At 36.2% G+C, this 15,414-nt stretch overlaps 3 protein-coding genes across 9 annotated transcripts in view; 2 read left to right on the top strand and 1 right to left on the bottom strand.

The window, feature by feature from the left end:
- LOC143896092 (uncharacterized) overlaps window positions 1–1,285 on the top strand; it is a 94,848-nt gene extending 93,563 nt beyond the window's left edge. For all 6 annotated transcript variants that reach the window (XM_077403645.1, XM_077403646.1, XM_077403648.1 and 3 more), the window contains one exon: window positions 370–1,285. The gene's annotated coding sequence lies outside the window, so the exon portion shown is untranslated. The remainder of the gene's footprint in view (window positions 1–369) is intronic.
- Window positions 1,286–1,613: 328 nt separating this feature from the next.
- LOC143896153 (excitatory amino acid transporter 3) lies at window positions 1,614–9,233 on the top strand. The gene is made up of 10 exons (XM_077403750.1): window positions 1,614–2,098; window positions 2,171–2,468; window positions 6,424–6,604; window positions 6,862–6,904; window positions 6,975–7,011; window positions 7,378–7,561; window positions 7,835–8,068; window positions 8,146–8,337; window positions 8,469–8,603; window positions 8,770–9,233. The coding sequence occupies exons 2-10, from the start codon at window positions 2,225–2,227 to the stop codon at window positions 8,930–8,932; spliced, it is 1,413 nt and encodes a 470-aa protein (XP_077259876.1). The 5' UTR covers window positions 1,614–2,098; window positions 2,171–2,224; the 3' UTR covers window positions 8,933–9,233.
- Window positions 8,944–14,776, bottom strand: Aldh (Aldehyde dehydrogenase). 2 transcript variants are annotated; one of them, XR_013256573.1, is made up of 9 exons: window positions 14,582–14,776; window positions 11,707–11,952; window positions 11,065–11,311; window positions 10,599–10,933; window positions 10,364–10,501; window positions 10,092–10,256; window positions 9,855–10,012; window positions 9,546–9,770; window positions 8,944–9,449 (listed from the first exon to the last, which is right to left on the bottom strand). XR_013256573.1 is itself a non-coding variant. In XM_077403749.1 (8 exons), exons 1-8 carry the CDS (start codon window positions 14,678–14,680, stop codon window positions 9,623–9,625), a joined length of 1,536 nt encoding a protein of 511 aa, XP_077259875.1. In that variant the 5' UTR covers window positions 14,681–14,776; the 3' UTR covers window positions 8,944–9,622. The 2 variants fall into 2 exon arrangements, 1 of the variants encoding a protein (XP_077259875.1); XM_077403749.1 differs by having other exon boundaries at window positions 8,944–9,770.
- Between the last annotated feature and the right edge of the window lie 638 nt (window positions 14,777–15,414).

The following is a 15,414-nucleotide window of genomic DNA, read 5'->3' as shown; positions in this document are numbered from 1 at the left end:
GTCTATCATTTATTTATACTCGTTAATAATTTTTTTCTCATTCTGTATAGTATAGATAGATACTTCTAATAATCTGTAAATTTCCAAGCAATAACAAATGACTCCGGTACATCACTCCAAATTCGTGTAAAAAATATTTGCCAAGTTTACACTTGGCTGTTAATGTTAAACCTAACTTACCGATTTACTAGCGTCATTATAAAATATTTTAAAATTATATTTTACTATTTTTCAAACGAATGAAATATTGATTAATCATCTGTTGTCAAATCTCATACAATGACGCAATAATAACTAGACACGGTCCATAAAAATGGATATAATTATATAAATTATATAAAATATAATGAAATACATTTGTTGTTCCAGGCTGTATCATATGGATTGTCTCGACGAAGAGCCGCGAGCCAACACCGTGGATGGCGATCCGTCGCGAACAAAAAGCGAAAGTCAATAAACAAATTTTTCTCTGTTTATTTGGGCAAAATCAAATTACCTCAAATAAAAAGGAAGAGGAAGGAAGAATGAATATTTCACGGCGTGAGAAACGCAGATCGTGTAGCACACAAAACCAAATATTAATTTGCATAGGGAAAATATATGTAGACATAGATATGTAAACTTACGAAACATGACTTTGTATAAATATGACGTTAATGGAATTATTTACTGATCTCACTAATGTAATACGCGCATACACATATACATATGCGTTCGTATTGGGTGTGTCTATGTGTATGTCTGTATATGACGCTTATACAGAATATCGCAAACACTGCCCCAGTCTCCGAATCACACTGGTTTTAGGAGAGGAAGCTATATCGGTTTGCAACAGTCGGGAGTAAGAGAAAAGTCGCTAAATATTGTTATCGAGAGAAATTGATCAGCTTTTGAGGTATTCTGTATATATACTTAAAAAAATTATTAAAATCTTGAAGAGAGGGAGAAAGAGGAACTTTAGTCGTGATGTTAATGCCAGAATAGACGATAAAGTTTTAACGATGAAAATTTCTTCAGAAGACTGGATGCAAACAGAATGCATATGTGATTTTTTAATGAGTAATTTTAAACCGAGAAGAATATTGTAAAGATATGTATAAATTATATTAAGAGAAGACGTTAAAGGAAAAAAACGATATTATACGGACTTATTACAAATACGTAAAGTTATGGCCTGAAAATGAGGAAACATGTAAATACCCCCCTCGTAATGTCTCTCGCAACATATTTATTATACTGTAATAGGTGCGAAATAAATAAAACTAGAAAAGAATATTACACGTAATTACCAGCGTAATTATTTGTCGCCTTATCTCATGACGACTGCCGTCGCATTTCTGCATAATATCCTATCCAACGACAAGTATCATTCAAGATGAATATGGTGAGGCGATGAGATGATCATATGATGATATCATTACGGAAGATAATGCATCTTTCATATCTCTTAATATATCAAACAAATGAAAATAAATTTAACAATGAATACAAAGATACACCGCCGTAGAGATGTTACGAATAATAATAAAACTAATCATTCTTATATCATTAATAACTGCATGATTTAGATCATTTTTGTCCAAGCGGCCGTTTGATCTCGATGCAATTTTCTAATTATCTTATTATGTGTTCTAATTATCTTGTTATCTGTTTAATGTATCTCCCCGTTGTTCCACTGTCTTCGTTTTTTCTTGGCCTGCCGTGCATATTCCTTCTAAACCGATATCTAGATACATTTTCAGTTTGAAAAGTAAAGTGGTGATTAGGAAAATAAGTAAATTGCAGTCAACATCGAGATATAGGCTGCGTTCCGATATTCACTGCAAGTACTGAAAATCTATAGTTTACGTTACGTACACTACGTACGTTTGTTTAAATAAAACGTTTACTGATAAACGAGCTTCTTGTCTCAGATAATATGTCTTGATAAAGCCTGTCATGTACGTGTTCTTCTACAAGACTATTCAGTGTTCTTTAAATTTTCATTATAATTTATTATAATGTAAACGAAATTTTCGTGTTTCTTGTCTTTTTGTCGTTTTTACATCTCTTTCTGGATAAATAAAGAACCAGCGATACGCATTCATATTTATACGAGGTAAGAGTATAATATATTTTATAAATTATTCTACATATACATTATTGACTCTTGAATTTAATAAATTTTAAGACGTAGGATAGTCGGAAAAAGAAAAAGAAAAAGATAGACGATTCGAGTCAAACAATGTCCAAATTGATACATTCGCTGTCAAAACACAAGTTGATAATAGCGACATTGACTGGCGTGACTATTGGAATATCGTGCGGTCTGAGTCTCAAGAATTATTACAGCGGTGGCACATGGTCTCAGCGAGATATCATGTACCTCAAATTTCCTGGAGAGATGTTTCTCAGAATGGTGAACTGTTTAATATTGCCGCTTGTCACGTCCAGTATTGTAAGTGCCACTTGTAATCTCACCAGATCTGGTAAGTCCTTTAAAAGTATTGAAGTTTTCTTTAACGAGGTCATACATATATTGTACGTACTTTTTATTCTAAAATAGAAGACAATAAAAGTTAATAGAAGAATTAATTCGGATGATAAAGTAGGCGAAACTCAGGTTTCGCACCGCAAAATGTCGGAAATTTACTCCTGATATATCAGGTCATATCTCGAGAAATAAATTCATTTTAACATTGTTATGTAATGTATCCGTTAAAGCAAATCATGCTCTCTCAAACGAGATTTGTCAACAAAGAGTTTTAAAACACTGTTGCATACGTTTTACATTTCAGTATGCGAAATTTTCTGCCGCATTTTACGTTTGCATATATTATTCAAAAGATCATAATTAGTGTAACTATATTAATAATTAGATTAATAGAATACTGTAATCTAAAATAATAATTAAAAAATAGCAAGAATTTAATTATGCATCAGTATATACATAAAGACGTTAGAAGACAATAAAAGTTAATAGAAGAATTAAATTCGGATGATATAAAGTAAGCGAAACTCAGGTTTCGCACAGCGAAATCTTGGAAATTTACTCCTGATATATCAGGAAAGCATGTTGTGCAAGGAGGTTGTCCGGATTGCAGTAGGTATTCCGAGCGCGGGGGTTTTGCCACCTCACATTGGCTAATGCCTCCTCGCAATCACGCTGCTATTGGTCAGAGCGCGGGAGCCTACTGCCCCTCCTATGCACACCTGTCAGCGCTCTGATTGGCAGTAGGCTGGGCATCCTCGTCGCGCGCCCGGCGCGCCGTTCCAATGGCGATGGAGGCGTCCCGCTACTCGAATACCTACTAAGAAAACCTCCTCGCTCAACATGCTTCCCGCGTAACAGGAGCGATTTCTCAGGAATTACAGACGACTCCAACTCGAGATTCTCGCTTTCCTCATAACCTAAAATTCTTTTCATAATTTTTATGATCTTTCAAGCGCCAAACGAATGCACGATATATTTCTCGTGATTACTTAATAATAATTTAATATTAATATCTATTGTTTGTTAAATTAATAACGTTTTTATTAATTACTTTTTTATACATTATGTACTTATATGTATGAATAATTGAAACTATATTGTACTGGTTCATATCTCGAGAAATATATTTATTTTAACATTGTTATGTGTATGCTTTATGCGAGACTTGCTCTCTCACAATCAGATCTAATTAGACGCTAAAGAGTTTGAAAATGTTGCTGCATAATGTTAGATAACAAGAAAAAGGTAGCCGCGAATGCCGACGGGTGGCGTTGGGTGACAAATTCGGAGCTCCGAAATGCCACACGCGACACCAAACAAAATCTCGAGAAATACGTTTATTTTAATATTATTATGTATTCTTTAATACGAGGCATGCTCTCTCGAATGTGATTAGACGATAAATAATTATAAAATGCTGTTGCATAATGCTAGCCAGCGCCGAGAAAGAGGTAGAGGCGAATGCCGACGGGCGGCGTTGGACAGCAAATTCGGAGATCCGAAATACCACACGCGACGCGACACCAAATAAATCTCGAGAAATACGTTTATTCTAACATTGTTATGTGTCCTTTAATGCGACGTATATAGGCTCTCTCAAATAAGATTAAACGATAAAAAATTATAGAAAGCTGTTGCATAATGCTAGCCAACGAGAGAGAGCAGAGATAAATGCGAATGTCGGAAAGGTAGAAAACTCCGAAATACAATAAACTTTTTATCGTGTAATTTTATTCAAGAGAGCATAATTTGCGTTATAGAACACATAAGAATGTTAGAATAAAGATATATATCTCTCTCGAGATTTAACCGGTGTTATTCGCGTCGCATTTCAGAGCTTCTAATGATTTCTGACTTTCTTAAAACGCTTATATCTCAGCAACCGTAAATGAAAAAAAAAAAAATAATTAAAAAAAAATTTTGTGCTTCGTACTTTGCCCTATTGGTATTACGCAATATTGTATTGCTCGCAATCATGTATACTTTCGTTTATTAAAACAATAAATAAGCGCGAGCTAGTCAAATGTTCGAGACATCTTAATTTGCATTAAAAGAACACATACATATAACAACGTTAAAATAAATGTATTTCTAGAAGTATGTCCTGCCAGTCGTTCGTCGCATTTCAGAGCTTACGTTCCCGCCGTGCAAATGCATGGCATACGCATCAGCTTCGATTTTTTTTCGTTAATTATATAACAATAACATTTTATAATTATTTATCGTCTAATCACATTCGAGAGAGCATGCCTCGTATTAAAAGACACATAACAATGTTAAAATCAACGTATTTCTCAAGATTTAGTTGGTCTCACATATCGTATTTCGGATCTCCGAATTTGTCGTCCAATTAACGCCGCCCGTCGGCATTCGCAGCTACCTCTCTCTCGTTGGCTAGAGCATTATGCAACAGCTTTCTATAGCTTTTTATCGTTTAATCTTATTCGAGAGAGTCTACGTCGCATTAAAGGACTTATAACAATGTCAGAATAAACGTATTTCTCGAGATTTATTTGGTGTCGCGTGTGGTATTTCGGATCTCCGAATTTGCAGTCCAACGCCGGCGCCCGTCGGCATTCGCCTCTACCTCTTTCTCGCTGGCTAGCATTATGCAACAGCATTTTATAATTATTTATCGTCTAATTACATTCGAGAGAGCATGCCTCGTATTAAAGAATACATAATAATATTAAAATAAACGTATTTCTCGAGATTTATTTGGTGTCGCGTGTGGCATTTTGGAGCTCCGAATTTATCACCCCGCCGCCCGTCGGCATTCGCGGTTACCTTTTTCTTGTTATCTAACATTATGCAGCAACATTTTCAAACTCTTTAGCGTCTAATTAGATCTGAGAGATCAAGTCTCGCATAAAGCATACATAACAATGTTAAAATAAATATATTTCTCGAGATATGAACCAGTGTCGTTCAGCGCATTTCGGAGCTTCTACAATCTTTCCGCCGGCCGAGCCGGCCGAGCACGAGCACTGCATTAATTCAGACAATATAGTTTCAGTTATTCATTGTACATATCTATGTATAAAAAAGTAATTAATAAAAACGTTATTAATTTAACAAACAATAGATATTAATATTAAATTATTATTAAGTAATCACGAGAAATATATCGTGCATTCGTTTGGCGCTTGAAAGATCATAAAAATTATGAAAAGAATTTAGGTTATGAGGAAAGCGAGAATCTCGAGTTTGGAGTCGTCTGTAATTCCTGAGAAATCGCTCCTGTTACGCGGGAAGCATGTTGAGCGAGGAGGTTTTCTTAGTAGGTATTCGAGCAGCGGGACGCCTCCATCGCCATTGGAACGGCGCGCCGGGCGCGCGACGAGGATGCCCAGCCTACGGCCAATCAGAGCGCTGACAGGTGTGCATAGGAGGGGCAGTAGGCTCCCGCGCTCTGACCAATAGCAGCGTGATTGCGAGGAGGCATTAGCCAATGTGGGGTGGCAAAACCCCCGCGCTCGGAATACCTACTGCAATCCGGACAACCTCCTTGCACAACATGCTTTCCTGATATATCAGGAGTAAATTTCCAAGATTTCGCGGTGCGAAACCAGTTTCGCCTACTTTATCATCCGAATTAATTCTTCTATTAACTTTTATTGTCTTCTAACGTCTCTACTGATGCATAATTAAATTCTTGCTATTTTTTAATGACTGGGAAGAAGAGAGAGAGAGAGAGAGAGAGAGAGAGAGAGAGAGAGAGAGAGAGAGAGAGAGAATGTTTTTTTGAATAATTTATGCAAACGCAAAATGCGGCAGAAAGTTTCGCATACTGAAATGTTTAAAGCAAAATTAAAAAACAAAATCGGATGTATATTTATATGCGACACAATTTTTCACACGAAGAATTGTGAAAGAAATATAACAAGAATCGCAAAGTTACTTTCTTATATAATTAGAATTCGTTAAAATATATATATTATATTGTGCAGGACCTATTGGATTGATGGCATTGTGCTATTATCTAACGACCACTACGATTGGAATAACTTTATGTGTCATACTTGTTGAGAATATTCGACCGGGTGAATTAATAAAAAACGAAGGAGCTAAGGTCGTATCAACGTCCACAAAAACCTTTACGACAGTGGACACAATTTTAGATCTAATTCGGTAATTAAATGTTGGAGTACATGTTAGAGTACGCATCATTACAACGTCCTTTACAAAATTCGCACTTTTGAAGCTTTCTCGCAACACCGAAACTATAATATTTTTCTGCGCGAACGTAATGGTTGAAAGACGAAAGTAGATCATCTGTGCGTTTCAAAGATTACGTAATAATTTCTTAGCGGAGTTTGAAAACGCTTTGTACATAAAAGAAGTCTGTTCTTCGTATAATCGTATACATATGTCTTTTTTTTATGCAGTAATCTCCTTCCCGATAATTTAATACATGCATGCATGTATCAGGTATGTTTATGTAATTTAATCGATCATCTATTTGGAACATCTTAAAACTATCATATTTCTTTTATTACAGTATCAAACCGTTCTGGAACAGTCAGCCAATGCGTCAGGTATACTACGACACGCATCGTATATTTTCATTCGCTTGCAGCTCCTTCCCTTTTTCTCTTTTTTAAATAAATCTCACAATCGCTTGTTCATCAATAAAATTTTAATTTTTTAGACGCGAACGGTGTTGGAAAGAGCTCATCTGATATAATGCTTTGGGGCGGCAAATATAACAAAAGCTTCTTTAGTTAATTTTATGTTCATTTTATACAGGCTTATGAGCAGCATAAGAAAAAAAAATTAAATTTGAAGAATTGCTTCAGCTATTCGCGAAAGTACACATGCAGAATGAAAATGTAAGCTAATTGTAACGTAACTATTTTAGCATTATGCACACTTTGTGAGAACATATTTTCAATTTATTACAGTGCCGATAGAAGAATGGCCCATAACGAGCGAATATGTGGCAGGAACAAATGTTTTGGGCTTAGTATTTTACAGTCTGGTAATAGGTTTAGCAATCGGAAAGATAGGCGCAACAGGAAAGCCGCTGTCAGACTTGTTTAATTCCTTAGCCGAGATCATGATGAAAATTATGAAATGGGTAACACTGTACGTGTTGCTGTGCATTACATTACTATTATTCTTTATTATATTAATTAAATACTTAATATTATAGGATTATATATTATTGTTAAAAAAAAGATTTTAATTTACAATGTCGTTCTACGTTTTCCGTTAATTTTATTTTGAGTGTTTGCCCTTGTATATATAAAATTTTTTAATGATAAGATAATTTTTTAATCTAATGATAAAAAATATTTAACGTATATAGAATATTTGGATTACATGTGCGCATATATATAACAACACTTTTTTGTTTAGGATGGCACCAGTAGGTGTGTCATTTCTTATCGCTGGCCGAATACTGGAAATAGATGATTTCGGCGATGTAATGAGCCATCTCGGATTTTACATTTTAACAGTATTTACTGGACTAATACTACAGGGTTTTGTAATCCTGCCCCTCCTTTACTGGGTCATCACGCGTAAATCGCCGTATAAAATTATATCCAAACTTGGCCCAGCTTTTGCAACAGCCATCGGAACGTCGTCGAGGTACAATTAAAAAAAAAAAAAACATCGACGTGCGAATCAGATAAAACTTTGCATCCTAATTAAACGTAATAATCTAGCACCGCCACGGTTCCCTACACATTAAGATGTTTAGAAGAGCTGGGCATAAATCCCAAAATAACAAAGTTCATTATACCGATTGGAGCAGCAATAAATCTGGACGGGATAGCCCTGTACGAAACTGTCGGGGCGATATTTATTATACAATTACGTGGGCTGCAATTCTCTTTGTTGAAGATAATAATTATCAGGTCGGTGATTAAAACGTGAGCGTGGATTGAACTGCAATGCGTTTTCTTCGATAAATATTTTGCATTGTTTAAAACGATATAATCTGAACATTTTAATTCCTTATATAACTTCAACATTTGTTGTTCTACAGTATTACATGTACAGTATCCTGCGTGGGAGCTGCCGGCATACCCAGTGGTGGCTATATGATGTTAATAATGGTGTTAAATTCCATAGGAGTACCCGTTGAAGATGTCACACTGATTATCGCCGTCGACTGGTTTATGTAAGTATACGTATCGTTAACGTTACGTACGTAAAAATATTTTTTTTCTTCTCTTTTAAGCTGAAAGAGGATAAAATTTCCTACGAATATAAATCTCTCTTTCAAATTCATATGAATACATTCTTCTTCTGCTACGCAGTAAAATAGAAAATGTATTATTTTGCAGTGACCGTTTCAGAACGACAATCAACATTATAGGCGACGCGTTCGGTGCAAGCGTCATATCTCATTTTTGCGAAAAAGATCTGGAAGAGGATCTGGAAGACGAGATGTGCCCGCGGGAAACAAACGCTTCGGATACGCTTATGAAAGTACGTTCCAATAAGTAAAATTAAAACAGTGATTTTTAATGATTTTTTATTTATAAACTTTAAGTTATAAACTTAAAAAATAAGAAAATACAATTGTCTTAATTTTAAAAGTGTTTAAGTTGTACTTATTCAGCAAAGTGTGAGCGAGGTTTGCAAGAAGCATGGCACATTTGTAATCTGTTTTGTCTTCGTTTGCAAAATCTACTGAAGCGTGAAATTTCAGACAAATAACAGCAAGCTCTGCTATTGTGATAATTTGCTTGAGAAAACTTTCCTTAATGTATAACATTCATTATGCTCAAGTAAGTTGGAATAAAATGGACAAAATGAAATAAAACTAGAAAGTAAAGTTTTATAATAATAAAAAATATTTATAAAATATTTTTAAGAATATATATAATCAAGAACTTAAAATATTTTGTGCGATGCTTTCTTTGTTATACATGCATATTGCAACTTATGTTACAAAAGCTATTGCTACATTGGTTTATGTGTGCTCGTAATTCATAACTGAAGTACGACGTGTATTCACAATCTGTAAGTAGTTTTATACATAAAAAATGCAAAAACTTTAACTGCAATACAACGGATTAAAATTCTGTAATAAATTTTAAAATTATATAAAAAATACCTGTACAATCATACTTGGTTTTCTTGCGGTATAAAATGCTTGTAAAATGACTTTTTGATAGCAATCTTGATATACTTTTATGAATTTTTCACATCAAGTTGAACTATTACGCTTTTTACTTCCGTGTATGCCTCAAGTCCGTATTCTCCAAGTTCTCTGCCGTGTCCAGACATTTTGTATCCACCAAACGGCACTTGAGGAATTATTGCATTGTATGTGTTGACCCTGTACAAAAATTAACAACGGAATTAATTTGTATATTTTAGGGCTCACAGCTTTCATTCTTTGTAATATTCCCAAAAGACTTACCACACGGTACCGGCGCGAAGACCCTGCACTATATAATTCGCTTTATTAAGATCTTTCGTAAAAACTGCAGCAGCTAATCCGTAATCGGTGTTATTTGCGCGTTCAATTACTTCTTCCAAATCGTCGAACTTCAAGATTTGCTGAACCGGACCAAAGATCTGCAAAGGAACAGCGTAGATATTCTTTTTAGATATGTTACGTCACATCTTACAGGTTAAATATGATCTTAATGCTTACCTCCTCTTTGGCTATAGTCATATCGTCTTGAACATCTGCAAATACCGTTGGAGCAACGAAATAGCCTCTATCGCCAATGCGCTCGCCGCCTGTTACCAAGTTAGCGCCTTGTTCTTTACCAGTTTCTATCATACGCATAATTTTGTTTAACTGCTCCTCGTCAATCTTAAACAACGATATAAATAGCATAACAATAATTTCAATTACACGATTATATATTAATGCTAATTATGTGTCAATTGATAATCTAATCTGTACGAATTCGAACATACCTGCGGCCCTTGTTCTATTTTCAAGTCAAACGGATCTCCCACGGGCTTAGTTTTAGCGCGGAGCGCACTTTTTTCGACGAATTCATCATAGATGTTCGATTGAACGAAGGTTCTTGAGCCTGCACAACAGCATTGACCCTGGCGAAAATTTAATTTAAAAATGAGCGAAACAGAAAATTAGAGAAAGAGTGAAGAGGAGTCACCCGTGCATAAATGATACGTCAAAGTAATTTACCATGTTAAAAAATAATCCAAAATGCGCTGTCTCCACCGCCTGATTTATATCGACATCTTTAAGAATGATATTAGGAGATTTTCCACCTAATTCCAGCGTAGTTCTCTTTAACTTGTGTATAGCAGCATTTTGCTTTATTAGCTGGCCGACCTCGGTAGAGCCCGTAAATGCGATTTTGTCGACCTTGTCGTGAGCGACTAACGCGGCACCGGTTTTACCATAACCAGGAACGACATTGACCACTCCATCGGGAAATCCAGCTTCCTTGGTCAATTGTGCCATATAAAGAGCCGTTAACGGAGTCTGCTCAGCAGGTTTCAGAACAATAACGTTTCCTAAGGAATAAAATAATGATTTCAATGTTACGCACTACAAAACTTATCCCAAAGATTTCATTAATCGTGACGGAACCAAAGGGATTAAAATTTTATAATGAAATATATATAATTTGTATGTCCGTGGTCACCTGTAGCTAAAGCTGGTGCTATCTTCCATGCCATCATCAAGAAAGGGAAATTCCATGGAATAATTTGACCGCATACTCCTACTGGCTCGTGTCTAGTATATGCAAAGACTTTTCCGTCGGCTGGGATAACTTTTCCATGATTCTTATCGGCCCATCCCGCATAATATCTCAACACTCCAACGCTCATGGGCACGTCTACGCTGTACGCGCTCGAATAAGGTTTCCCGTTGTCTAAAGTTTCTAAGGACTGAAATGGAACGAATTAGCTCTTGATTGTAAAAACTTTGGACAAGCCGAATATTCATTAATTTTTTCGACCCAAAAGTAACTTCGAAAGTAACTCCGTGGTAGTTTATATAACAAATGCGTATTGTGAATAATTGATCGTGAATAATGATTCTACTTATAGGTAACTAATACATTATTATCAGTTACTAAGTTACTTAGATTAGATCGACGAACAAAGGTCGAAAAAATACTTTGCGATCTCTTCGCATCAATTTAAAACAAAAGAATATATAAAATTAAAAGACAAACATTCTTAGCTTGATCTCTAAAGATCGTCTATCGTTAAAATGTCGATAATCCCGATTCTTTTATCAAACATCGATATTCTTGTATTAATCATCAATATCGTATTACCGCAATGTATCGATGATCGCGCTCGATCAAATCTGCCAGTTTGTTCAAGAGAACTCCCCTTTGGGAGGCATCCATAGTTCTCCATGGTGAATTCCTTTTGAAGGCCTTATTGGCAGCCTGCACCGCAAAATCAACGTCCACGCTATCGCCTTCTTGCACCTCGGCGATCACCTCACCGGTCGCGGGATTGACGGTGGGAAATGTCTTCTCGCTCTTGGATTTGTGCCATTCGTTATTGATGAATATCTGCAACGAAATGAAATCCATTTATGCAATGTACTCCCATATCACAGTGCGTTTCTTATACGTAACATATAGGAAACGTGTCGCATACACATCTTACGTTACGAGTTTAAGCGCACAAGTATGAAGCAATAACAAGTATTAAATAAGCGACGATTTACATCGATCTCGCGATAAAAATATCGCGCGTATCGCGAGAACGTGTATATGTGAATACTTAGTCGCTTATTTAATACTTGTTATTGCTCCGGTTTGCTTTAGAGGATATTATCATGAATTATGTAATTCCGTATATTATACGTTAATTTATGCAAACTTGAGTTGACTGAAATGGCGGTATCCGCGCCGTTTCAGAAGTTAATTGAACACAGCCCAGTGTAGATCAAGCGTTCCCCAATCTTTACATTTTGATAGCGCGTACGGAATAACAGTCTCTTGTTACAAGATAAAGCGAGAGAAGCTCGAGTCTTCGGCAAGCTGTTTCTCTCGAGTTGAATCGGTTGCATAAAAAACTGTGAACGCTTGATTTTTCATATATATGGCATATGGCATATATATCTTCCTTTACTTATTAAACTAAATGAGAGTGAAATCCGTTAAAAATTCATCGATCGCTCGTCAAATCCCTTTGTTGATTCTCGTTGATTCATCGCCGGGTCGCCGGGAAATATTATATATACGCTGATCACTATGCAACAAAGCATACGACGATTAGATAACAATGTAATACCGCCGTCAATATCGAGGACTGATTGTGAGCCATATATTTCAATATATGTTTGACGTAAATTCTCCGCAATTTTTTCATACTAGCGACACACGAAGCCATGAATCAAAAGATGGAAATGTCTAAAGCTCAAGCGTGAAATAAATCCGAATGCGTTGAATTAGAAAATAAAAACAGGAAAAAAACGTGTATATACCGCCTTGAAAAGGTATACATATTTATCCAATTTAATTGGCCGAGTCTCATTCACTCGTAGCGTGTTTCTTTTACGCAATAATGAATGCAGCATTCATTATCTTTTCTCTTCTCTCATTTTTTAATATGAATAATCCAGTGAGAAACAAACGGCCAAAACAAATCGTTTTTATAGACGTCGACGTCCTCGCATCATAAATCAAAGCGTAAATGATCACAAAAAAACCTCTTTAATTTTACGCACCTTAATTTATGCGGCGTTTTTCAAGCTTTATGACGTCTTTAGGTATAGAATCGTGCGTAGGAACACAGGTAAATTTATTGTTAGAAATGTATACACGCGCATAAAAAGTACTTATGCGCGATAAACACAAAAAATGAAAACTGATAAGTTAAATTAAATTATAAATAGAAAAAGACAGAAAATACAAAATTATAAATTAAGCAATAAAATATGTAAAAAATAGTTATAAATCGAGTTAAATTACACACAGAAAAATGGAGTTATATAAATTGAATTAAAAAGAGATTTATTCTAAAATGTAACGCGAATTATATCTAAAGTCTTCTTTAACTGTTATTATTTATATAATACAACAAATTAGCGGTTTACAAATGCTAAAAAGAGAACAATCTCTGTCCTTTGAGCAGATTAAAGGTGTCCGACCAAGTTCTGTTTAACTTAACTGACAGTTAATTTAATCAGTTTAAAGCAAAATTCTCCGAACTAAATATGTAACTCGTTGTTCCTTATAATTTAATTTTTCTTCTTACATATTAAACAACGAAACATTAATAATTCCATTCAAATGTTAACGCAATAGTACCTACATGACTCGACGTATTAATTGCCAGATTAGCCGTTAATCGGAATTTAATCGTCATTCGACGTCATTCTTTTACTTCTACCAATGTAGATCAACTGAGATTATACTTTAAATCTCTGGAACTTATATAATATATAGAACTAGAGAAAGATAAGGAGTAAGTTGAACCGAGATTAAAGTTAATCTACATATTTGTGGAAATGAATATAATGCCGATAAAACAAACAAACCGGTTCGCGGACTTCGAGCTGAAATTGCCGCGAATCGGCGCCCGATTTCAAGCCTGTTGAAGCTCGCAAACCTCTACTTTCCTAAAATCGCAAAGCTATCATGACTATCGCACGAAACATAGCGGTAGAATTATCGATACCGGATCCGCAGTTTCCCGTCGTCAATTGGAATTGGTATCAACGCGCGCGTCGCATTTTGCCCAAGTTACCTCGCATTATTCGATCGTTAAAATCGTTGGCGAACTCTCCGCCTACATTTCTACCAACACGCGCCGACACGACGACCCTGACGACGTGGATCGCGTGTCCGAAAAACGCCTTTGCGAAAAATTTGCTCGCCATGAACTTGAAATACCGCGCGCCCTTGGACTTGGTCATCGTATAAATATACAATAATCCACATATAAATATATCGCGCTGCCCAACCGCCGAACGCGCAAATTTTTTAAGGAAAAAAAGGTCCATTAATAGACCTCCGAAAATATTCCGTGTCTATTCCGCTTTTACAAGCGGTCCCATCTGCGAGAGCCGTGTGTGGCATCTCGATCTCAGCCTCCTCTTTTCTTTTTTAACCCCCTGGACTCGCCTCTCGCGAAACGCAGTCGCCATACCCGTGCATCTCGCGATAGATTTCACTCCCGTTCGCAACTTACGCCCGTGTACAGAATCGGCGGGCTCGTGTCTGGCGCCGGCAGAGCCGCGGACGAATAGCAGCGTCGCAGATGTTGGAATCTCTTCAGCACGCGCAGCATGTCGTCAGCGAGACGTTCCCTCGGGTCGGCGGCAGAAGACTGATCCGACAACTCGACTCGACCTCGACGCTCTTCCGGCAGTTCCGCCGCGCCAGTTCCGGCTCTTCGCTCTTCTCCCTCGCTCCTCTCCGCAGAAACACGAAGGTCTCTAGTGGTTTAGCGGAGCCGAGCGCGCGTGCTCCACTTCGGCTTGACAATAGACTAGTAACATTCCAACGGCCGCGTTGTTTCACTTAGTTTCTTTACACGTGTAGCATTAAACGGCCGTTCGTTACATAAAAGAACTCGTTAACTGACGTTGATTAACGTTGTGGACTAATTTCAAGAGATTCACGCGTATCAAGATTTACATGTATGTACATTCTTTGTACACAGTTATTTATAATATACATAGGAGTTATTTATAATATACAAAACGTTATTATACATTGTACAAAACGAGAGCATTTGAGTAAAAAATATTCCGACGAGTGTTTAGGATACGCTTAGACATTTAAATTTATTATGACTGTTTTAGTGAGATAACGAAGTTTTGTGTATCTGTATAAATAATTAAAGACAGAGTACAATATACTTAACATACATTAATAAAAATTGTCCGCGTAAACTTTTCTAACGATACAATCGGAAATATCCGTCGAGAAATTGTCGAAATTGTTCGAGCCAATTAAAATAACAATATACAATAATTATGGCAAGACTAATAGTTTGATGACGAAAAGCCAGTTTGCGCT

The sequence above is a fragment of the Temnothorax americanus genome, unplaced genomic scaffold (genome assembly GCF_048541705.1).
Source record: "Temnothorax americanus isolate GAGA-0224 unplaced genomic scaffold, ASM4854170v1 Scaffold18, whole genome shotgun sequence".
NCBI classification, from domain to species: Eukaryota; Metazoa; Arthropoda; class Insecta; order Hymenoptera; family Formicidae; genus Temnothorax; species Temnothorax americanus.
This window is presented reverse-complemented; position numbering and strand designations above follow the sequence as displayed.

Excerpts from the sequence above, each read along its gene's own strand:
- Aldh (XM_077403749.1), bottom strand. The coding sequence starts at position 14,680 with ATGCTGCGCGTGCTGAAGAGATTCCAACATCTGCGACGCTGCTATTCG. Across the intron at positions 11,953-14,581 it reads CGCCGATTCTGTACACGGGC|ATATTCATCAATAACGAATG; the intron begins GTAAGTTGCGAA and ends ATTTCGTTGCAG. Across the intron at positions 11,312-11,706 it reads GCGATCATCGATACATTGCG|TCCTTAGAAACTTTAGACAA; the intron begins GTAATACGATAT and ends GTTCCATTTCAG.
- LOC143896153 (XM_077403750.1), top strand. The coding sequence starts at position 2,225 with ATGTCCAAATTGATACATTCGCTGTCAAAACACAAGTTGATAATAGCG. Across the intron at positions 6,905-6,974 it reads TACATGCATGCATGTATCAG|TATCAAACCGTTCTGGAACA; the intron begins GTATGTTTATGT and ends CTTTTATTACAG. Across the intron at positions 8,069-8,145 it reads GCCATCGGAACGTCGTCGAG|CACCGCCACGGTTCCCTACA; the intron begins GTACAATTAAAA and ends GTAATAATCTAG.